This window comes from Bacidia gigantensis (genome assembly GCF_019456465.1).
Source record: "Bacidia gigantensis strain McMullin 20006 chromosome Unknown contig_231, whole genome shotgun sequence".
Taxonomy (NCBI): domain Eukaryota; kingdom Fungi; phylum Ascomycota; class Lecanoromycetes; order Lecanorales; family Ramalinaceae; genus Bacidia; species Bacidia gigantensis.
Window position 1 is genome coordinate 1,853,693 of NW_025408598.1, and position 24,543 is coordinate 1,878,235.

The 24,543-nt window shown below is 48.3% G+C and overlaps 6 protein-coding genes across 6 annotated transcripts; 2 read left to right on the forward strand and 4 right to left on the reverse strand.

Annotated features, from left to right (window-relative positions):
- Nucleotides 1–300: 300 nt before the first annotated feature.
- On the forward strand, nt 301–12,983 carry KY384_004560 (uncharacterized protein; the record flags this gene model as incomplete). The annotated part of the gene is made up of 6 exons (XM_044813065.1): nt 301–348; nt 405–4,305; nt 4,355–6,117; nt 6,293–12,446; nt 12,494–12,838; nt 12,889–12,983. The coding sequence occupies 6 exons, from the start codon at nt 301–303 to the stop codon at nt 12,981–12,983; spliced, it is 12,306 nt and encodes a 4,101-aa protein (XP_044670485.1).
- Nucleotides 12,984–14,969: 1,986 nt separating this feature from the next.
- Nucleotides 14,970–16,610, reverse strand: KY384_004561 (uncharacterized protein; the record flags this gene model as incomplete). Its single annotated transcript, XM_044813066.1, has 1 exon — nt 14,970–16,610. The coding sequence occupies one exon, from the start codon at nt 16,608–16,610 to the stop codon at nt 14,970–14,972; it is 1,641 nt and encodes a 546-aa protein (XP_044670486.1).
- A 592-nt stretch (nt 16,611–17,202) lies between these two features.
- KY384_004562 (uncharacterized protein) lies at nt 17,203–17,613 on the forward strand (the record flags this gene model as incomplete). Its single annotated transcript, XM_044813067.1, has 2 exons — nt 17,203–17,237; nt 17,307–17,613. 2 exons carry the CDS (start codon nt 17,203–17,205, stop codon nt 17,611–17,613), a joined length of 342 nt encoding a protein of 113 aa, XP_044670487.1.
- A 1,299-nt stretch (nt 17,614–18,912) lies between these two features.
- On the reverse strand, nt 18,913–19,569 carry KY384_004563 (uncharacterized protein; the record flags this gene model as incomplete). Its single annotated transcript, XM_044813068.1, has 1 exon — nt 18,913–19,569. The coding sequence occupies one exon, from the start codon at nt 19,567–19,569 to the stop codon at nt 18,913–18,915; it is 657 nt and encodes a 218-aa protein (XP_044670488.1).
- A 1,487-nt stretch (nt 19,570–21,056) lies between these two features.
- On the reverse strand, nt 21,057–21,623 carry KY384_004564 (uncharacterized protein; the record flags this gene model as incomplete). The annotated part of the gene is made up of 1 exon (XM_044813069.1): nt 21,057–21,623. One exon carries the CDS (start codon nt 21,621–21,623, stop codon nt 21,057–21,059), a length of 567 nt encoding a protein of 188 aa, XP_044670489.1.
- A 313-nt stretch (nt 21,624–21,936) lies between these two features.
- KY384_004565 (uncharacterized protein) lies at nt 21,937–23,455 on the reverse strand (the record flags this gene model as incomplete). Its single annotated transcript, XM_044813070.1, has 4 exons — nt 21,937–22,443; nt 22,500–22,669; nt 22,717–23,101; nt 23,150–23,455. 4 exons carry the CDS (start codon nt 23,453–23,455, stop codon nt 21,937–21,939), a joined length of 1,368 nt encoding a protein of 455 aa, XP_044670490.1.
- Nucleotides 23,456–24,543: the final 1,088 nt, after the last annotated feature.

The window sequence follows — 24,543 nt, forward strand, 5'->3', positions numbered from 1 at the left end:
ACGAGGCTCTCAATTCCGACATCTAAACTCGAAGAACGACACTCCCATCAACGATCCTTCATACTTTAGACGATCATTCTACATATTTCGATAGCTAGACTTCACAACAATATCCAAGAATATAGGTAAACCATCACTGACAAAACTAACCTTAGTAGATTTCACCATCCCCAAGCTTCCGTGGCGAAAGTCTGAAGAAAGATACAACTCATCTGGAAGCTTCAACCTCTCTCTGACTCCTTGTGGTACTGGGAGGACAAAAATCACACATGACTGGTCAACAGACTTTCGGTTGCTAAGATGGGGCGCATCAAGAAGGCCGCGGGCCCAAAACATGAGGCTACAGTAGTGCGTAATTTTGCACCCCGGTATCTAGATTATAGACTGCTAACTTCTCCCTGCAGTCCCCAGCTATTGCCGAATTTGTCGTCGTAGCGGCCACCCTCCCGATCACAAATCTACCTAATCACCTCGACTCTTTCCCGAAGAGGTGGCCACTGCCAAGAGGGGATCTATACCACTGGATACCGCTTCTGAATCGGTTCGATCACATTCTCGAAGATTTCAATCGTGAATATGAGCTTGATCGTGGTCCACAGACAAAGCCGTTCGGTATCACTTTGCTTGAGCGGGGCGTTGCCGAGGAGAGCAAAGTGGCTTCTATCAAAAGCGCAAGTTCTAAAGAGATAGAATCATTGGGCTACGAGACAGATGGCGATAGACATCTCGTCCAGAGCATTCTGGAATTCTCGCGCATCCTGCTGGAAAATTGTGGTAATCGGAGTCTCTACAGCAGTAGTGAACGCCTCAGTGCTTTGCTTAACACCACAAGTTTTCCTCTGTTGACCAGCGTCCTACAGCTTATGGTCCGCCTAGCTCAACGCTACCATGCCTCTCGGCAACGAACTTCTACATCTACTCAGCACTTGAGCCAAGCTCTCTTAGCAAGCCATTACAACATCGATCTTGAAAAGGTCCAGAAGATTGCAGAGCCATTTGTTAAGCCCCCACCCAGTCATCAAAAGAGTTCGGCCTCTCCCGTGGGCAAGAAAGGGAAAGAAAAGGCCGAGACAATTCGAGGTGCAAATGCCAATGATTTTCTCGACCTACTAAGGCTTGATCAAGTACATATGAATGGAAATGCGAAGAAAATGTCGCCAAAGAATCCTACATTGTCTATTGATGCAGCGAGATACGAAGAGTGGGGTAGTGTCGCGTTGAGCTATTATCGCACATCATCAAAGGAAGAAGTCAAGCCTGGCACTCCAACTGCGTCAAGGCGTCCTTCAAATCTTTCCAGACCAAGCCGTCTTTCTAGCTCCGATGATGCATCAGAATTCCCGCCTTCAATAAGTAATGAAATCAAGAATGAGAAGTCGGCCGCCGCACATGTCGAAATATCAACTTCCCAAATTCAAACACAGCCGATGGAACATGTATTGAAAGGAATGCTTGTAGACTTGCCCAAAGACTCACAGTACGAGGCTTTATCGAGGGTGCGTGTCGCGCATGCAATCACAAGCTCAGCATCCACCAGGCAACAAGCGGTCGAGATCAGGCTCCTCGCATTAACCAATCTCGCCTATATTTACCCAGAGGAAGTCTTCAAATCTAAGATTCTCCAACGAGACTCAGATGAACCCCGCAACCTACAGCTGACTCAACAAATATGTAACCTGCTTAGCCCTCCATCGAATACACACGTTCAAGTCCCCACAACGACAGAGACTGTCGCTCTGGGCGCCTTGGAGGCATTTGCCAAGATTAAGTCAAAGGCGCCCGACGTCTGTTCCGCGTTAAGTGTAAACGTCAATCATGGCGTGCTGTTTCACATATTGCGCACAGCCGTCGCAGACATGAGAGATGAAGGAACAGACATGGACAAAGAACGAGAGGAGTGGCGAGAAGCAGCTTTCGGCCTCCTGGATAGTTTGCCGTCATGCGCGCCGCGAACCGGAGAAGCCCTTATCTCAGCGGGTCTCCTGAATCTCCTAGTCGAAGTACTCGACCTACGGACAGCTAAGGCAGAACGCAGCTTCTCTAAGACGTTAACATTCTTGAACAATTTAGTCGGGCCTGTGCGTGACGCTTTTGAGACCCTTGCCAGTGTGAACGGCTTAGAGGCCATCTCCAACTTAATGGCCTATGAAGTGGATTCATCCATACAGCGTGCTCAAGTAGGCAATGGAGTTCCTTCAAAATATCGAAATCGCATAATTGACTATCAGATACCCTTCTTCAGCCAACAAACACTACGTATGATCTTCAAGATAACTAGAGAAATGATGACAAACAACAACGGCAATTTCAGTCGGTTGCTTCGAAATTTTATTGAATCTCCAAATCTTCTCAGCGGCCTGAGGAAGGTCATCAGCCATCCCACTGTTTTTGGATCAAGTGTTTGGAGTGGTGCTGTCAACATTATGAGTAGCTTCATACACAATGAGCCTACGAGCTACGCGGTGATCTCTGAGGCCGGCCTTAGTCGAAGCTTTCTCGAGATTTTGAGCACGCGACCTCTCGATTTGAGCAACGGCGGACAATCAAATGAATCAAACGACAACGGTAATGATTCGACTGAAGCTACACCCGCGGCGGAAGATCTTCCTGGCGCGGGGGCGGACACCGAACAGCTACTCTCTCACTTTGCTGGGAAATTTGATGCCGAAGAACCTACCGAAAACCGCCATTTAGCTAAAGGAATTCTACCTGCAGCGGATTCCATAATTGCCATTCCCCATGCATTTGGAGCGCTGTGCTTGAACCATTCCGGCATGGACCTACTGAAGAAATCTAATGCTCTTGACACATTCTTCGAGGTATTCGAGTCTCCCACACATGTCAAGATTATGTCATCAGAAGGTGAACTTGGACAAGTCCTTGGTAGTTCCTTTGATGAGCTGGTCCGACATCATCCTACCCTGAAGACTCTTGTCCTATCATCACTACTGAAGATGATTACTCGCATCAAAAAACTCTGCGTTGCCAAGGGCCAACAATCGAATAGTGGTGCGAAGTTATGGCTCCAGGGTGAAGGTGGGCGTCTCGTTGCCTCTGGTGACTCTAGTGTGACTCAAAACATCGCCGAAACAGATGGAGACGTTATTATGGATGACGGTAATACGAACGGCGCAGAGCTACAGAAAGCACTAAGCGCAGATACTCCTCTTCCGCTTTCTTCCCAATATCAACTCAACGATATGGGCGATGAGATCACTGAGACTACTATACTGTCCTTCATCAATGTTGCTATGAAGTTTCTCTCCGGGTTTGCAGAAAACAACCAAATGTGCGCGCTGTTGGTAGACGCTGGAGCTGCAGACCTTGTGCTCGATATTGCCACCCTGCCAATACTAAGGTACGACTGGAACAATCACGATGCGTCCATCGAGACTAGGAGGGTTATCCATCTCTTTGCAGACCAGAAGGCCCACCTTGTCTTGCCTACTCTTCTCAAACGTACACAAAGCGCGGCAGAAGATCTCAAACCCCTGTACGCCTCTGAAGAACCTCATAAGGAAGTTACAAGCTTTTTTGCCGAATTCACTAGCCCTGATTCATTTCCTTCCCACTCAACAAAAGACAGGTCTCAAGGCGCATCAGGAACATTAATTGTGCAGGCACTGGTCCGCGTTCAAACCTTATGCAACATACTGTTCGAGATATTCTCTCACCTGCCATACAACTCTCGCTCTCATCACATGCCCTTCAACCAAGTAAATCTCGCGGATTACTATATCGCGCTCATCCAAAGCCTAGGGGGTCTCCACCGCGTATGTGTATGGGAAGAGATACTCCTGATGCAAAGGATACCTGAGCCGTGGATGAAAGCGACTACGGTAAAGGGCTATGGAATGGGGAGTGCAGAGGCTGATAAGATCTTTGGTTTCTCGGGGTCTGATCACGGTGTGGAAAGGGAGTCTAACGCCGAAAACGGTGAAGATACACGACCACCAGGAACTATCCCCTCAGAATCGCCTTCCTCGGACGCTGAAAAGCCCCTATCGAAAGATGAAAAGAAGACTCCGACTTTCAGAAATGTCCGGATCTTACGATTCTTACTCAGCCAAGTGCCCTCCGCAATGATACCATTCTTCCAGAGCCTGAGCAAATCTTTGCTTGGGAAGCGCCGTGGACACTCTTCCGATATGTACACTAGACAGAACGCATCTATGGTAGCAGACGCGATGTCATCTGCATATATGCAGATGCTGTCGTATGATGTGCCACGCACTGCGGGCAAGCAAGAGCTCTACAATTATTGGATCGTGGTCTTGTCATCCATGTCGCGACTGATAATCGATGGTAAGTGGAAATATTTGAGTCTCATGACATTCTTTTGCTGACATTATAGGTTCCTCAGATCGTGGGCCGTCTCATGTCTTGACTTTGCTCTTGCACTCGTTCAAGAGAGATGGTGGGTTCGAAGTCATCAAGGAAATATTGCACGCATTCCACAATGACGTTCAGTCAGCGCCAACTTCCTCCGATGAGCAGATGTCGAAAGAACACGCCACTCGCGTTTTCTCCGCTTTGCAAGGCATTAGAGTTATCCTCAGCTTCTTCAAACCTGTCCTGTCCTCTAAATCAGTCGTAGATGCTGGTCAGTCACAAGCTCTACTTTCTTTCGATACCAGACCCGGTCAAGCCTACTACTTTAATCCTCATCAATTGCTAGTAGAGCTGCGCATGGTCGTACTTCCTGTAGTGCGTTCCCTGTGGGACTCTAACTTTGTTGAGAAAGCTCCCAGCGACATCATCAAAACTGTAATTGATACCATGAAGATCATCCTCGACGCTTCAGAAGAGCACGGAACTCCGAAGCAAATTCCAAATGACCAAGAGAAGCCAATCCATAAACTTTATGAAATCAATACCGAGAGACTAAGACAACTCACCGACAAGGGACTCGAAAAAGATGTTGCGCGAGAAGGACTATATCGCTGTTTCAACGATCAGCGAGCAGCTACCGCATACTGTCAACGATTACAAAGTATGCCAGGGGCTTCCCGGTTGCCCATACCTGTGTATGACGACGACCAAACAGAAGCCCTCTTCCCATCTCCTGAAACTTCAAGAGAGAGGCAGCTCGGTCTATTATCGCAGCCCGTTACGGTGGAGCCCGAGGATCTGATTGATTTTGAGCGTGACATCGATGAAGACACTTCTGCCGCTGCCGCAGGCTTAGCTCTTTTGAGTCGGGGGGAACCCTTTCAGCCTTCGCCAAGTCCACTTGCTCAGTCAACTACTGTCGAGTCTGAAGCCAATACTCATCCACTGACAGCGATACCTGCCCCCCCACCAGCCCCGGGTGTTCCAGAAAATCACTCGGAAGTTGCTGAAAATATGGAAATGAGTCTCGACAACCTACAGGAAGGTCTTCCAGAGATACAACTTCAAGCAGCTCTTGACACCTCTCAGCAAGTTGGCACTTCATCAATTTCACGTCAACCCTCCATTTCTAACAGCCAATCTCGATCACCTTCTCAATCCCACAACCAGTCCTCGTCCAAATTCGTAACGCAGGAGGATCTCAATAACGCTCGAAGCGAGGTCAGAAAGACTCTCGTAGATCGCGCGCTTGATGTCCTCAACGTACACGAAGACGTTACTTTCGAGCTTGCAGGCTTGATTCGTGCTGCAACGTCAAAAGTAACGGATGAAAAGGCTGTCCGGATAGAAATTGGGACTACTCTCGTGCAATCCTTGATATCATTTGATCTAGATGAGGATATGGCAGCGACAGGCAAGAAAATTGCTGCTTACGCGAATCTATTGGCACTTGTCCTTCAGAACAATGAGTTCTTCGAAGCCTGCTCTGCTGAACTCCGAGACAGTTTCGACGCTTTTACTGGATTCATCAAAGGACCTGCCAATCAGCCTGTCAGTATGACGACTACTCCTTGGGTAGCACATACCCTTCTTGTCATTGAAAGAATACTTGCAGAAGACTCGCAGCCGCCTAAGGTCAGCTTGTCGCTATCAGATCCCGAAAACACACAATTAGGAGATGAAATATTCGCTGTGGAATCTTCGCTAATCTCCGATGAATCTCGGTCAGATCTCTTCGAAGCTCTTCTGAAGCTGATGTCGTTCACACAACGAGACGAGACTCTCGTCTTGTCGATCGTCCGTGTTCTGGCCATCCTCACACGATCTCGAAGTATTGCATCAAAGCTCGCTGAGAAGAGAAACATTCAACGCTTTTTCCTCATGATTAAACAACTCTGTGGAATGACCCGACGACAGACTCACCAGCTCTGTAATGATCGTGGTCCGACACATGTTCGAGGACGACGATACCGTACGCCGCATCATCCGAAGTGAGATTCGCAATGGGTTCGAGACCCGACCAAATAGACCGACAGAGCCGCAAGCTTATGCGAGACATATGAACCATCTTGCCATCCGAGCGCCTCAAATTTTTGTAGAGGTTTCCAACGAAGTCTTGGAAATTACTGGATATGATGCCTCCCAGCGCCCTCAGCAGCTCAAATTAAAGGAAGAGCCTAAGAAAGAAACCAGCGTGGACTCCTTAGACGTCGAGGTGCCGACGACTGAGGAAGATAAGCCCATGGATTCAAATGCTGAGGCACCAGCTCAAGAGCATGCTATGACAGGGGAGCATGATCAGAACGTGGCGCCCAAAGCGAAGGCCCTGGAAAAAGTTCCAATCGTGGAGAATCCTAGCGGTGTCATCTACTTCTTGGTAAATGAGCTTCTCAGCTACAAGGATACAGCCGACAGCTTTGGAACAACGGCTAAATTCGACGCTCGGCTAGCCGCCATTGATGATGACGGAGAAACTGTACCAGCGCCAGACTCAGATTCAACAGCATCCAATGTCCAGAGTTCTACATCCTCTACATCGACAGAAAACAAGAAGACTGAGTACAAACCTGAGCAGCATCCAATCCATACCTTCCGGTGCTTCCTTCTGCAGTGTTTGACTGAACTCTTGCAGTCCTACAATCAAGCAAAAATCGAATTCCTCAACGTTCCACGTAAATCTGATTTGAAGGCATCTACGCCTTCGAAGCCTCGCTCTCACGTACTTAGTTATCTTCTCTCTCACGCAATTCCGGTTGGAAGGCTTCAACACGAGGACTCCATTTCGACCAAGAAAAATGAAACAGTTTCTAATTGGGCTATCTCGACCATAGTCGCTCTCTGCCTGCGAACGAACGAGTATGGGTACGAACGGAAACAAGGGACCGTTGAAGAAGATGATCAGCCGGATCTGGTGTTTGTTCGTAAATTTGTTCTGGAACATGCATTGAAAGCTTACAAGGATGCTGTCAACTCCGATGAAGACATCACTACTAAGTATGGCCGGCTCCTCGACTTGGCTGATCTCTTTCAACGTCTCATGACCGGGCGACTCCTTGCGAAGGGCATGTTGCCTCCGACCGGACTTGATGTAGGTCATCAGAAGGCCATCGCCAAGATTATGTTTGAGAAAAACTTTATTGCAGCACTCACAAATTCAATTGCCGACATCAACATTAACTTCAAGGGTGCTGATCGTGCCATCAAATATATTCTTCGTCCACTGAAACTGCTGACGGTGACTGCCGTGGAGTTGAGCGAGACTTCAAGTATCTCGACGACTCCTGGTACAACGGACGAAGACGAGATTTCTAGTGCTAGCTCAGTCTCAGAGGTAGATGATAGCAGGGAAGAGACTCCCGACCTCTTCCGCAATTCTACGCTTGGGATGTTTGAACCAAATCGTGATAACGGATCAGACTCTGAAGACTCAAGAAGTGAGGACGAAGAAATGTACGACGACGAATACGATGATGGCATGGAATATGATGACGGCCTTGGTGAGCCTGATCCCGATGAAGTGATTAGTGATGAGGAAGAAGAGCTTGGCGATGTTGGGCCTATTGAAGGAGTCGATGGAGACCATCCGATGGAAGTTATTATTGACGACGAAGTCGATGACGATGACGAAGAAGCATCCGAAGACGAAGATGAAGACGATCTAGATGACTCCGAAGATGCAGATGATCTCGACGGTTTGGCTGAAGTTACCGGGGATAATGAAAATGCTAGCTTAATGGAAGGCGATGAGGAGGAATGGCAAGATGAAGATGGCGAAGATATTGATCCAGTAGATGATGAAGATGATGACACTCATAGCCATGATCCTGACGCCGAAGATGCAATAAGAGACGTGGTCCACGGAATAGGTGGCCCTGCAGCAGCGCTGCAGCGTTTAGAGGGTCTTGATGATAATTTTTTGACCGATGTGCGGGAAGGCCGATACATGGATGACATAGTCCGACATGAGGAGGATGAAGAGGAGGACGATGAGGACGATGAAGATGCAGAGGACATGGAGGACGAAGAGATGGCATACGAGCCGGATTTTGGCAACGCAGCCGACCATATGCCAGACCCTGCTTGGGGATGGGGAGATCCAGCAGATGAAGAACCGTTCCATCAAGGTCATCATCATCATCATCATCACCACCATCATCGTCACCAGTACCATCGCCCCCCAAATCCTCGTTCTCTACCGGATCCCTGGACGATCTTTCCTCATGGTAGTTCGTCACGAAGTGGCCCTTTGTCCCGGTCTCATCGAACGACCACTGGACCTAGGCAAAACGACGACGGTACAAATCCACTCCTACAACGTGGTGACCGAGCTTCAGGACCATCTACACCCAGGCGATCTGCGTTTTCAGAGGGCGGCCCACCAATGGGTCTGATGGAAGCCATATTTGGCGGGCGTGGATCTGGTGCTCAGGGGCCCGGACATGGTTCACTTATTCACAATCTTTTGAATGCAATTGGGCAAGCCAATCCTGCCGTTACAGCCATACCTGGACCGGAAGGCAATTTGCACATATCGATTGCAGCTCCCGGAGGGGGTCTCACCCCTGCGAGTATTAACCAGGGTGTTCGAGCAATTCTCACCGAATCTAGACATTCTTCACACACTTGGGACTCTCGGCGACCAGATGTAAGACCACCAGCAGCATTCGTTCCTCAAAACACCTCTCAACGATGGACGGATGAGGCCCGGATGCTTTTCGGAACTACTGAGGTCCAGAACAAAGCGTCACGAGTAACGAATGCTCTATTGCGTTTAATGATCCCTCCAGCCATTGAAAAGAAAAAGAAGCAAGATGAACTGGAGAAGAGAAGACGCGAGGAGTTGGAGAAGATTAGGGAGGAAGAGAATAAGCTCAAGGCTGAGATAGAGAAAAAGGAAAAAGAAGAGCGAGAAAAGAAAGAGCAGGAAGATGCTGCGGAGGCTGCTGCTGCTGCCCAAGCTCGTGCTGAAGCCGAAGCCGAAGAAGCCGCCAATCGACAGAGTCAAATTGCTGAAGTAAGTGGAGAAGATATTGGCCACGAACAGGCGGAGGAAATGGAGGGCGTGGAATCAGGCTTACCACAGGAGATTTCCGCGGCTCCGGCGGCGGAGAACGAAGCCGTCGAGCAAGCTGCGCAGGAAGCTACGACTTCATCAGAACCTACAGAGCGACAACTTGTGACCTTCAATGGGGCTCCACTGGATATCACTGGCATGGGTATAGACATGACTTACTTAGATGCTCTCCCTGAGGATATTCGTAACGAAGTCTTGATGAGCGAAGTAGCTCAGCGCCGCGCGCAGAATGCTGCAACAGGAGAGCCTCAACCTACCGAAATTGATAGCGAATTTCTCAACGCTTTGCCCGACGATATTCGACAAGAATTACTTCAACAGGAGAGACGAGAACGTCGTCTGCAAGATCGTGAGGAAGCACGTCGACAGCAGCAAGGCGCTGGAGTTCAGGCTCAACCAGAAGAGATGGACCCTGCGAGCTTTTTAGCTTCTCTCGACCCCACATTACGACAGCATGTCCTCATGGAGCAAGATGAAGAGATGCTGTCTCACTTGCCAGCTGACATTGCAGCCGAAGCACGAGCACTTGGTGGAGACCGGTCACTGCACCGTTTCGCAGGTGCTGCACGAATCCCTCGACCGAGTGCAATCGGCCGCGAACTTAGACCTCCACAGCCAACCAAAAAGCCACCACGAAGGCAGATAGTTCAGATGCTTGACAAATCAGGAGTTGCAACATTATTAAGACTAATGTTCATCCAACAAGCACAAAATTTGAAAACTGTGTTGCTTGGTATTCTTCATGACATCGTCCAAAACCGTCAGCATCGCGCGGAAGTCATTAGTCTACTTCTTACGCTTCTACAAGACGGCAGCATAGATGCTAGTGCTGTAGAGCGGAGCTATACCCAACTGTCTGTTCGTGCTAAAGAAACGAACGCCTCCAGGACTCCCCTCAAGCGAATGCTGACTGGCTCCTCATTGACGAACAATACTAGTATCTCAGAGTTGACAGTCACCCCTCTAATGGTTATACAGCAATCTTTAGGCGCTTTGGCATTCTTAACAGCACACAATCTACACGTCCCATCTTTCTTCTTGAGTGAGAATGATGCATACTTTGCACCTAAGACAAAGGTTAGTAAGAAGGGCAAGGGTAAAGAAAATAAAGCCTCAAAATACCCAATCAACGCCCTACTACGACTTCTTGATCGTCCTCTGGTCACAGAGAATATGAGCTGTGTCGAACAACTTGCTGAACTCCTTCAGCGGATAACCTATCCACTGACGATGCTTTTGAGGAAGGAGAAAGAGTCAACCAAAGAGGACCAGGCAGAGGATAGGAGCCAAAAAGACAACATACAGGATACAGTAACGCTTGACGATCAAAACGTGACCGCTGTTGATACCGGCGAGATCAACAGTGGCGATGCGAATGGTCCAGAGAATCCGACCGAGTCGATCGATCCAAATAGCTCGTCTCAAATGTTAGATGTACAAGCTACGACAACAGAAGCTCAACCTGCAGGGACCTCAGCGGACGCTGATGCTAAAGAGGAATCGACGACTTTGAACACAAAGGATTCGAGCGAATCTACAAAGCGTCCTCGAGCCCTTAATCCTCCGAGCATACCTGATGAGAACCTGCAGCTTGTCGTTAACATCATCATTGCTCGCGAATGTCCCTCAGGTACCTTCAGGGCCACGTTGTCAACCATGACCAACCTTTGTGCTCTGCCGGGCGCAAAAGATGTATTTGGCAAGCGGCTTGTCAGTTGCGCTCTGGAACTTGGTCAACTAGTCCTTCATGACTTGAATGAGCTAATCCCGCAAATCAAGGCTGCCGCATCTGGTAATGACCTAAGCGCAATGGCACTGGCTAAATTCTCCCCTCAAGTGTCTGATCAGTCAAAGCTCCTCCGTGTACTCAAGGCACTGGATTACCTGTTCGACCCTAAGCGTGAAGACAATAAACCAAAATCGACCGATGAGGACAAGACTAATAATGAAGGTTCCGTGACTTCGAAAGCAGACCTCGTCACGACTCTCTATGAAGATTCTACTTTCGCGATGCTCTGGGAGAGACTGGGAGAATGTCTGAAAGCCATTCGTCAAGGCACCAACATGCTGAATGTTGCGACCATCTTACTGCCCCTAGTTGAAGCCCTCATGGTCGTCTGCACGAACACTGCCGCTAAAGAGGCTGCACAGAGCAAAATCATGAAAGAGTTTGCCGTATCCAGCCCCGCGCCTGAGAGTCATTTGGAGTCGCTGTTCTTCAGATTTACCGAAGAACATCGTAAGATATTAAATGAACTTGTCCGCCAGAACCCTAAGCTTATGAGCGGAACATTTCAATTGCTCGTCAAGAATCCTAAGGTCTTGGAGTTCGACAACAAGCGCAACTACTTCGCTCGCCGTCTACACACAAAGAGCAACGATGCTCGCCATCCTCAACCACCATTACAACTCTCTGTCCGACGAAATGAAGTCTTCCTGGACTCGTTCAAATTCTTGTCCTTCAAGTCAGGTGACGAAATCAAGTATGGCAAGCTCAACATACGATTTCATGGCGAAGAAGGTGTTGATGCCGGGGGAGTCACTCGCGAATGGTTCCAAGTCCTTTCGCGCCAGATGTTCAATCCCGACTATGCTCTGTTCATTCCTGTTGCCTCCGATCGTACCACTTTCCATCCCAATAAGCTCAGCAAAATCAACGAAGAGCATCTGATGTTTTTCAAATTCATTGGTCGCATCATTGGAAAGGCTCTATATGAGGGTCGTGCTCTTGATTGTCATTTCAGCAGAGCAGTCTACAAGCGCATTCTCGGCCGGACAGTCTCCATCAAAGACATGGAAACCCTCGATCTAGACTATTATAAGTCTTTGCTCTGGATGCTCGAAAATGACATTACTGAAATTATCACCGAGACCATGTCGATTGAAACCGATGACTTTGGCGTCACCGAGATCGTTGATCTTGTGCCTAATGGTCGCAATATTCCTGTGACTGAAGAAAATAAGCAAGAGTATGTACAGCTTGTGGTTCAGCACCGTCTTGTCGGCTCCGTTGAGTCGCAGCTCGAGAAGTTCCTTGAAGGTAAGCACACTAAAAATCGTAACATGCAGTTGGCTGATGATCCTTAGGCTTCCATGATATCGTACCTCCCGAGCTCATTTCAATCTTCAACGAACAAGAGCTTGAGCTTCTCATCTCCGGCTTACCAGACATTGACGTTGATGACTGGAAAAATCATACAGAATACCACAACTATCAAGCTACCTCGCCCCAGATCCAATGGCTATGGCGTGCCGTCCGTTCGTTCGATAAAGAAGAGCGTGCGAAGCTCTTACAATTCGTCACCGGAACAAGTAAGGTACCATTGAACGGCTTTGGTCAGCTTGAGGGTATGAATGGCTTCTCGCGATTCAATGTGCATCGTGACTACGGGAACAAGGATCGTCTGCCCAGTTCCCATACTTGCTTCAATCGTAAGTCCCATCTCACTTGTTCTACGGTGCAACACTAATAAATCCCACAGAGCTCGATTTGCCCGAGTACGAAGATTACGAATCCCTACGCAAACAACTATACACAGCCATGACGGCGGGTAGCGAATATTTCGGCTTTGCATAAATATTATTAGATCCTTCGATTCTATAATGGATACACTTTTCGGATATTCTAACTTACATCCGGGTGCATTGCAGGGCGCTTTTACTAGCGAGCGAGTTGGTGATGGAAGAATTTTCTTTGCTTGCCTGGCTTGGCTGCATACATAGGTAGCATCATATGGGATGAAAGAAGGGGAGATTGGTTTTGCACAGAGCTACTGAAACATCGATCGAGCACTTGCCTTGCAGTGGGAGACGGACGTGCAGGTTCAGATCTCACGGGGGCAGATTTGTGGCCGAGATTGAGAGAAGGGAAGGATTAGGGACAGGGTGGCTTGTGTACATAGCTTGTACATTTTGTATGCAATTGAAAAGACGAGATTTTTCTTGAAGTTCCGACAGGAATCTACTCTTTTTTACAATTATACCACGCTTTTGCTGTCAAAATACTTGCGACTTCCGGACTAGCCTCCACCCCTGAGTTCGTTTTCTTGCGACCTTTACCCATCACTCCTACCGATCTAATATCTGTAGGTAAGTGCGGCTTTCTCATCGCCATGCCAAAAAATCCATCTCCCAGAAACTCTTCCTCCCCTCGCTGTGCCCGTGTCTACTACCATCAGCAGCAACAGCAACAGTGTGTTCACGACTCAATACCCATCCGTGCTCCTCGTACCGCGCTGTCGGGCTGTATCCCCATGTCAGGTTCTGGCGGATCACTTGGCAGAGATCTGGGGGGAGGTGAAGGGATTTGGCGTTTTGGTATTGGTTTTGGAGGAGTGGGGTTGGGGTTGGATTTGGGGTTTGGGTTGGAAGTCTGCGATTCTAATCTTTGTCGATGGGGGATCATTGGCTGTGGTGAAGTAGTCAGAGAATGGTGGTGCTTCGGCGACTTGTGGTACACCCTGTTTCTCACGGTCAACACCAGGTACATACGCCGTACTCATCTCACTGCCTACATCATTGGTGTCGATGTCACTGTACTGGGGTCGCCACCATGACTTTCCTGTCTCTGGATGCAGGAAGCCAGTCTGTAGGCTGGAGGGAAGCGCTTTGTGCTTAATAGAGGAGGGGATGTAGGCCTTGAGTGTGTTTTCGAGGAAAGTGGGCCAGCTTTTGAGGGAGTTGGAAATGCTGTGTGCTGGGGATCTGGATGGGGGAGTACAGGGATATGGAGGGTGTACTTGTGCTTTTGAACTAGTGAATTGACTGTTGAAGATGGGGCTGGAGTGGAGGGATTGGAAAGAGGGCGTAGATGGTTGGCGTTGAGCTAGACGAGCTTGCAGACTTGAACGGAGATTGTTGTTGCGCGTAGATGGCATGTAGGTTCTTAATGTGTCTTCGACGTAGGAGGACCAGGCTTCGTGGCCCCCTTTAATGTCTTGATACGGGAAGACATCATATGCTGCTCGAGGCTGGCTTTGGGCTTGATCTGATCTGTTCTCTGCACTGCTGGCTTCCCCTGCCCGCAAGTTATGAGGTATCTCATGAATTGAAGGCAGTGGCTGGTTTTGTCTAGACATCTGCCGGCGACGATGCAAGTTAGATGGTTTGCCCTTGCCTGGTCTGAGAACTGTAGGTGGTGCATTTCGGTGATATGATGCCTGTTGAAGGTGGATTGTAGCCATGACGCCTGTTGCAGTATGATTGAATTCTGTAGTCCCGAGTTTTATGATGGCGTAAGAGGTGTTTTCCTGTGGAGTTAGGATGCGGGAGGAGGATACGCGGCGCTCAGCTTGGTGTAAGAAGGTCAGTATATAATCGCTTTGTTTTAATGTTGTCTTTTTGTGCGATGGAGATGCTGTAGAACAGGGAATGTGAACAATGCGATTGTAGCATATTGCTAATACTTTGCTGCGCAATCAAGAGAACAATGACTGTGTACGGCAATTAGAATAGAACGACGCAGATTAGCAGTAATCAATATGACATGAAGAGAGCGTTCAATATGAGCATCGTTGACTTCACTAGTACTGTGAGTATTGTAATCTAAAAAGCATCGGTGTCATCAGTCCTGAGGTCGCATAGCATCAAGAAATTGCTTGTATGTCACTTGATACTCAGCAGGATCTTCCGGCTCAGCGTGCCACATCTTATTGAAAGCATCCCGAATCAGCGCCGTCAATTCCCCTGCTTGACCAACTTGCCAGGCATCAAAATACTCTTTCATCGTGCAAGGAGGTTTGCCATCAAATGCCCAATGTAAGAGCCGTAAGATGATCCATGGGCCTTCGACACCGTCCTGATCTCGCGCATACCAAATTGCTTCAATCAATGGTGATAATTTCGTATCATCAGTTGCATAATGACTGTCTCCCGGTAGATTGAGTTCAGTGACGGCTTCTGCAAAAGCTTTCGCATAAATTTGCCGGTATTTGAGTAATTGGGATGGCGAGTCGAATTCCCGGACGTCCTCCAATTCCCAGCCATACTTGACTGGATCCCAATCAGGCGTAAGCCAAATTGGGTATCTAGCGCATCCAAAAGCACGGGGCATTACAGAAGCGTTCCAGTCAATGATACCTGTCACATCACCGTCATCGTTGACAAGTATGTTATGCGAGTTGTAGTCCCCGTGCCCCAGAGCGAAGCCAGCTTTATCGATCGAGTCAGGGATTGAATCGATCGCCAAACGTTCCAATTGGTGAAGTGCCCATGTCCACTTCGCTTCTTCGGTCTCGACTGGCTTGGGATCTTCGTGGCATTCACGCAAATAATCACTCATCGCTGAATACGGCCCCATAGTGTACAACTCTTCGCCCCAAATCTCATTGTCGTCCAGATTATCGTTATCTCGGCAGAGCATTTTTTTGATTTCGCCAGGGCGGCCGTTATCTTGCATAGTCAATGTGCCAATTTGATCAAACGTGAATGCGGTCAGACCAGACATCGCGCGCGCCAGCTGTGTCAGAACTCTCAGTCGCTTTTCTTCTGTCGTCCAAGACTCATCTGTCCAAAGCTCTGACAGCAGGCGACCTTCGATGAACTCTTCCAGAGTGTACGGTACTCGCACAGGGTTCCCCTTGTCTAGCTGCCATGCGAAAATATCGGGCATCGGGATGCTAGTGTTCTTGCGGATGAATTTGGTTACTTTGATCCTTCCCATCATGTCTTGCTTCTCATCGTCGCCAAATGAGCGGTATGAATGACCTGGAACGCGGGCGATCCACTTGACACCATCCGAAAACTCGATCATCCAAACGGCATGACTGGCCCCCATCATCGGAATATCCGCGATCTGGCATGTCAACATGGCTGAGCCAGCCAGCGATACAGTATCAAGGCGGAAACGAGCACGAATACTCGCAAGGCATAGCGCTTCTAGGTTTATGACATCAAGAAGAGGCTTATAGAAGTCTCCAACGTCGCCGCAATCACTCGTCGTATATTCTGGCTCTGTAGTAGAGGGGCTGTGCGATTCTCGGCTGCTCGACGAGCCATCTTGTGCTGCTTCTGGCTCTATAGTAGAGCGGCTGTGCGATTCCCGGATGCTCGACGAGCCATGTTGCGCTGCTTCTGGCTCATGAATCTCTTCTGATGTTTCCATGTGCCTCACTGACTCTTTTGTGATCTTGGATTTGTCCTCAATTGATGCAACGTTGTGCGGAGCAGTGGTCTCGGCATTTGAACATTCAACACGTAGCGCCATTCGATGAAGCGTCGACTGCTTAGATTGTTGACTTGCGAGTCGTTGAGATTACCATAACAGACTCAAGCATTGAGGCTTGAAGGGAAAAGCGTGGGAGTACAGAGACTTTGAAGGCGTGAAATAGGCAGACAAGTGGCAACCGGCTAACCGCATTCGGCAATGTGTCACAAGAGCCTATCAACATCTGCTCATTGTTTGAAACCCGCCGATACTTGTCACCAAATCAAGGGCCCAGGCGACACAATCAATGACGGCGCTGATGAGAGTGACTGGGTCTAACGACCGCAATGGTCGTCGCACAAAGGCTTTGTGTCCAAGTATTTGTCTATGCAATGTGATCATGGTCACGATGCCAAAGAGACTCACGTATCACAGCCATACTTGCAGTCTGACAGTGTCGTACAGATCTTCAGCTAGGGTGGGTATATCATCTCCCATGTCTGCTTGCTGTTTCTTCAGACAATCTTGCAACCTAAGTTTCTCAACGATTTTCAATCACCGCTAAATCTCTCAGAGTACTCAAGCTACTCACTAGCACTCCCCGACTGTTCTTGTAATTCTATTCAGTCTTTGACATCGCCTAGAAGATCAAATGACAAAGGGTTACGCTGATGGAAGTCATCACTGGTAAGTTTCATGACCTATTCCCCAGGCTTGTGTCATGATTTACTGCCCTGCTAACTCGATTTTTGATAGTATGACATGCAAACAGACCGCTACTCTTTCATGCTTCAAAAAAGAGCACATCGGTACATGCTCATGCCCTAAGATTGTCGATTACAAGCAAGGTTGCATAAAATGCGGAGATCGGAGGGACGAGCTCTCCAACAAGCCTCCCAAGCCTGCAGATCCTTATGAAAAGAGGGGAAGCAATAAGACCAAGCAGAGGAATCAAACCAACAATGCCAACCAAGGAACACAGTCCAACAACCATGGCAACGGTAATGGTAGCGGTAATGGCAACAGTCATGGCAACAGTAAAGGCGGCAACCGTAGAAGATAGGCCATGATTCTATCTCAAGCGACAACATTTCATTTTGAATTTTGAATATTCAAGACAACGTGCAAAATATGCAAAGGCGGCCTTCTGAAAGCGTGAAATTTGAAGATCTCGACAGATATAATGAACAAGCTACAGACTGTGCAATGTATGCAACGGCGGTTATCTTGCAATGCGAGATATTCAGGTCTCGATCGATGTAGGGGCAGCAGCGAGGGGACCAAGGACATGTTTTACTAGTTGCCCATAGCAACTTTCACATTCTTTTCATATAGATCTGCACGGTTTTCTGGAACAATGGTCAAATACCATGATTGAGAGACAAACTGTAGACAAGGATATAGTATCAAGGTATTAAACCAACCTGTTTCGCTTGCGCTTCTTGACTGAGTGCTGTCTTTTAATTGCCTGTAGTGCTTTGCGAGAGGTACTTGGACTACCGGCACCACGTCGGCTATCGTGTGACTTTAGATAAAAGTCTCGCATTAGGCCCGTGATATCTGCAGGTGTTATTGCAGCAGGCTTGATCTAATCTGACGGTCTAAAAACTGACCTTTGCTTTTTCCAGATGTAATCATCTCGTGTTGATTGTGAAGCATCGGCACCGGCAATCAGGCCTACTTAACTTCTTGCAAACGAGCCTGATGGCTGCCGTTGAGTTGAGATGGATGTTGCTTCCTTATCCCAGCGTACCATGGCACGATTGCGTCTCGACGTAGCTCATCACGGCTGGGCTGAAGACCTTACTTAATGCCTCGAATGTAAATCTCACGCAATTCTCGGGCTTGGTTGTGGATGCCAAGTGAGATACATTGTAGAGAGCTGCAACAGACTAAGTATGTTCCTCAAGTGAGGGTGGTGGTCTTCTTCGTCTGCGACTGAAATCTTATCATCGTGAAATTCCTTCTCCTTAGAATCCCTTGCCAAAAAATCCAAAAAAATGACAGAGACATGTGTTCATAATTGAGAGGTGCGAAAAATCAAAAACATACAACAATCGACATTCGCTGGTCGTCACCGACCCAACTACTACTCGATCGGTACACGGTTTGACTTTGGGTGAGCTGACGGGAACCCGTATTGTCCGTGTCCTGTGGTCGTATGTATTCAAAGTGCTCGTAGACAACAATATATATTTTTTGCCGCAGTGGCGAAAAAAAGAGCTACCCAAAAATTTACCTGTACAATACAGATTAATGGAAAAACGAATTTGAACGAATTTGGTCACTCTCAATGAAAATCAAAGCAATGCCAAAGAAAGCCTCGCTTATTTCAGTGTTCCCCAAGTCAAGAGCGCATCCCCTAGCACTTCCAATTATACCTAACCCTCAGCCCCGTCTCCTTCGCCCCCGCATACTCCTGCGGATACCTCACACTCCCACTCAACTCCGGATTCCCATCCTTACTATTCGCAATACTGACCCTAAAGCTCGTCTCCCTCTTACACAGAAAATTCCCCACCAAGAAACTCGTCGGTTTCTGCTCCGCCTCACTACTCGGCATCTTGAACCCCCCCACATAAATCTCCGCAAACTGCCCAATATTGTTCCAGGTCGGCTTGCCCTTGCCGTTCTTGTCGCGGGGGATGTTGCCGTCGACGCGCCAGATGTCGATGCGTGTGTTGGGCCCGCTGTAGCTGTAGTCGGAGATCGGGTCGAAGTAAAATTCGAGTTGGTATTGCTCGGTGGATTTGCAGGGGAGGGTCGTGTAGGTCGCTATTAGGTCGGATTCTTGAGGGAGACCTTGTCCGCCGTCGCTGGTTTGCGAGACTTGGAAGTCGAAGTAGGGGTCGGGTTTGTGGGGGCCGTAGTCGAGTGTGCCGGCTGGGGAAGTGTTGGTGATGCCGTAGAAATTTGTGGGGAGGACGAGTTTGGTGCAGGGAGGCTTGGATTGGGGAGACGCTGTTACGAGAGTTTTGCTGGTCATAGCAAGGGCGACTGCGATGAGCGTGGGATACATCTTGGGGAGATTGGAGCAGATAAATTTGGGAATAGGCAATTTGTCTTGGGTTGAGCTTTTGGGTGGGACACTGAGGTTTGCTCTTGAATTTTTTTGAAAAGCATCTCTGAGCGGGCTTTGAGGTATCTTGTATGCCTTCATGCAGCCGTGACACATAGTGCCCGAGGCTGAAATGGCTGATATTAAAATACGAGTGGCCTCATGCGTGCCAAGTCTAATTAGCGAAGGCCGAACGGCTTCTACCAATGAGCATGCCTTGACATGCTGCCGTAGCAAGCCACATGAAGTCCCAAGACAACCGGTGCAACGTTCAGTCGGCTGACCCGTTCATAGCGCGATCATATCTTTTTCAATGGATTGAGAGAAAGGGCAAACTGGCCATGTATATGCTGCAAGGTAGAAGAGAAAGAATAGACGTTGATTCGATGAATAGAAGTAGCGTACGCACATGCAACTTTGATGCTACACAATAGCTGACGCTCACATACCTCAACCTCCCATAATCAGACCTTTGCTGAAGAAGCTAAAGCATCTCTCCAACAGTCGCGACTACATGGCTTTCGGGGCTCTCTATGAACACTAGAAGAGGCTAAGACGAAGACACGATACAATAAACGACGGGAGCTGTGGGTTTGAAATGACCTGTGAATGATGACAGACTGTAAAAAATCGACACCGGGAAATTGCGATCATGCCAAGTCTAGTACTCGCAAAGATGCCCTAGAGCTAGACGCCTATAAGACCCTGTTCGGGCGCTAATGACGCCTAAATTCCAGGGGCTAACAGGGGGAATGTGTTGCCCAAGAGAATTGTAGACTCGAACAGCTTGTATGACAATGCAATGTACTTCGTAGGCTATAATATCAATTACATGATGAAAGTCAAAAGCATCCTATCACTTCCAATCAAATGTCCAAAACAACCAATAGACCAAGATAGAAACTATGTCTATCCAGACCCTCTGCAGGGCCATGTCCAGTTGACCAAAGACTGTCCAGGGATGCCACACTTCACCAACAGCACCCTATCCATTCCAACCACATCTTACATTTTCATGTCACCGTAAAATCGATCTCCTGATCTCGCCTTTTTCCACAAGCGCCCGAAAATATCCGACCAGCGAGTTGGCTGCTCCTCCAGTTGAAGCTTTTACCTGGTCAACAAGACCATCAATTCTTCGAGAGATCGTCGTTGGACTATCTTGTCCTTTGTCTCCATGCGGAGAATTATGAAGTATCAGAAAGACGAGCATATAGCCATTATCTCCCGAGAGACTCAGAAGTAATTACTTCCTTGAACTTTTATCAGCCTTCCGTGATGTATCTTGCGTTCGAAGGCGATCAGCTGGTTCTCAACGTTGAGGGTTTGCAGGGTAGTGTGTCCATGGAGAACGTTGTTCCCAAAGTATTCACAGTAAGGGATCGAGTGTCTTCTCTGGATTTCTTGTTGATATTTCCCACTCGCGCCATTGTTCTCTCTGACTTCAGTCAGCGCCACATCTCACCAAGTGGTCTTTCCTTTTTCTCCAATCCACTCTCATCTTGCTTCTCTAAATCTCCAATGCTACCCTTCCCATGCCTCCTACGGCGGCGACGTCTCTTCTTCTTCTCCGTACCTGGCTCCGTCTTCGCTCCTGTTTTAACATCACAGTCGGTTGAGCGGCGGACGGGAGGTTCTTCCGAAATACTCTTCTCCTTATTCACTGGCTCAGTCGGATGAATAGAGTCATTTCGTTTCTGTGGCGTAAGATAGACTTCCTCTTTCTCGGGTGTGGCTTTTGGACTTCCTTCGCGCTGAGTGCTGCCTGTTGGTTGTTCTTCTGGAAGATGCAGGACCCTCAAGCTACCATCGCGGAGCATGAGCTTCATTGGCTCACCAGTCCATTTCGAGCGGTTTTCTGTGTTGTATGTCTCTGGCATCAGTTCTGGGAGGTTGACGCCGCCTTCCACTACGTCTTCTTCGGTGTCTTTTTCGGTATCGGCTTCGTTGTCGACTGACTTGAGCCAGAGAAGGACTGGATTGCTTGACCTTGGGCCTGCTTTGGCTGTCGCCATGATTCCGGGACTTGTATGACGAATCAAAAAGGGACGAATCAGCTATGAGAAGGGATTTTAGATGTAAAGAATGAGAGGTGAAGAGAAGTATGCGCGTAAGATAGCTTCGTTTAAGGTCAGCGTGACACCAGCCTAGCTTTGTTTGATGGACAATGACGATAGAGGAGGGGTAGAGTGAATTACACGTACGCCTTTGTGGTGGGCCGAAACAAAGGATTAAGTGTGATAACAGCGGTTGGCGCAAAGGTTCCTTCTACAGTACTACCCACAAGGCTTGCGTACTATCTACTATCTATGATGGAATCACATGCCCTTACTCAGAATCTGAGTCTTCCTTTGGAACATTGCCGGTTGCAAGATCAAGGTGGCAAAGACGCGCGGGGTCTGCCTCTGACGCTGAAGACCAACCAATTGCTTCGTGGATCTGCTTCTGCAGATTGGGGTGCCCCAGCTTCTGCGTATTACCGAGATGGTGGCTTGCAATCGCTTCCCTATCGTCTCCGATACCGGCCAGTTGTAACGCAAATAGCTGTCCAGTCTCCCTAGAAAGCTTTACGATATCCTGGCTCCTCGGCCTCCTCACCTTATCATACGCAGACAAGACACGTTCAATGTCCAGTGCTTTGTCGTTGTCTGTCAGTGTTCCAAGCAGCTTCTCCAGAACCAAGACGTCTTCCAGCCCCTGGGCAACGCCCTGACCTGCAAAAGGCGTCATAGCGTGTGCGGAATCACCTATCAATGCGACGCGGCCCTTGTAAAAGGTGGGAAGGCTTGGGACCTGCCAGAGACTCCACGCTTGGTGATTGTCCGCCTTCATAAGCTTTACTTGAAATTAGTAATGGTCATCTTCATCTTGTATGATTCACGTCGTCTTACCTTAATGAGACCCTGGCAATTGTCCTCCCATCCACTGAAGCGCTTCTCTATTTCGTCCCAAACGACTGGTGCAATCCAATCTTCATGATTCCATTCTCCATATTCAAAATCACAGAGTACAATGTTAAGCGTTTTCCCATCTTCAATGGGATAGCTGACTATTGCAGAACCTGCAATTCTGTTAGGAAATGTTCCGAACAAGAGCATCGCCACATACCTGGGCCGCAAGCAATCCTGCTATTCTGCACGTTTGGGCCCATAGTCTTGATTGCAAGATCCATATCAATGAGACCCCGGTAGGCTGCACATCCGGTATACTCTGGCTTCCCAGTGTTCTCTCCAACTACCTGAGACCGGATGGTGGAGTGAATTCCATCGGCGCCAATTATCGCATCGGCCGTGGCAGTAGTACCATCGCTGAAATGAATGATGACGGGACTTCCCTCATTGTCCTCAATACGTACGCACTGCTTACCAAAATGCACACGCTCAGAAGGCACGGCTTCAAACAACTCTCCAAGGAAGTTGGAGCGATGGAATGATCGGAAGCCTCCGTCAGCCGTCAAGGTGAAAATCTCATTTCCCGCGCCATCTCCTTTGCCCTAAAGCGTTCTTAGCTTCTGTTCTGCTGTCTCAATGTCTAGACTCACAATGACATATTTACACCAGACGTCTGGCGATGAAGATGTTTTGTTCCTTGTAGCGTGCTTCTCAAATGCTGCAAAAGCTGAGGAATTGATGATTTTGAGTGCATTCTGACCATTGGCCCCAAAGCTGATACCTGCTCCGATGTCGCTAGTGCTTTCAGCAGCTTCATATATATTGTAGTCGATATGAGCATATTTGTTCAATCCGTGAGCGAGTACTAGGCCACATATGCCACCACCAATGATTGCAATGCGGAAGTCAATGGGCGACTCCGATGAAGTCTGCGACGAGCCTAGAGGAGAAGACATTATATGACGTGTGTATTGAAGGCCTGTGCCAATGGTTCCTCAGAATTATCAGACTGTATTGAACTCAACTAGGTGCAGCGAACAATCTCGATGGTAGGGACGAAGCCTCGACATGACAGATGTACGACGCGGGAGAACCGGTGACATGGAATAATTTGCCTGTGGACTCACAGCGAATGACGACGTGCGGGGATATGAAGTGAATCACGTGTTGATGATTGTGATTGGTCTTCGGGCGTGTTGCTTCTCCCAGGAACAATGATAACGATCCCCAACAATGAGCCACTTATAATTACGCCTAAAGCTTTGGACACAAGTCCGAACTACCCATCGACCGACACTGCTCATCGTACTCATTCATCACCCCATCTCAGAGACGCAACGATGGACAGAGAACTTTGGTTAGATGTAGCTGCAGCTTTGGACTGTACTACGCACTCCTTGCCACATCGCGAAATGGTCCAACACTTCAATCTACCAGCTCAAGAGATAGCCTCTAGCCAGCTCGACCCGGATCTTGCGCTCGTTCAGTGCAGACTCGAACAGCTTTGCCCATCACTATGTCCTCGACGGTCAGGCCCTCGACAGTCCCACAACGAGATGCAGGAAAAGAAATGTACGCAACCGAAGATCGTCGTCCATGAAGTCCCAACGCAAAGGTACACCCATAATGTTCCTCCATCTTTCCAGGATCGAAGCTTGCTGTGTCCACCGCCAGTGACTCATACGCGAAAGGCAAGACATAATCCGGCTCCTGATCAAGCACCCAGCCATAAAGCGAGCAAATTCGTGATAACAAAAGAGCAAGAACGGATCTTGATCAAGTGTTTAGCAAGGTTCAAAGCCTCTTGAACGACTTTCGAAGAGGCTGGGTACCCGAAGCTATTAGCTCAGTCTACGTTGGTGGAGCTGGAACAATGGTTTTGGAAGGCTACTCTTTTGATGAAAACAATTGCAACGGAAAAAGACAATAGACTTGTTTTGCAACTAAGAGCAAAACAATCAATAGCAAACAATAGCATTATGATATAATATCCCATCTTCCACCAAGAAAATGTCATACCACACAGAGAAACATTTCGCATAAC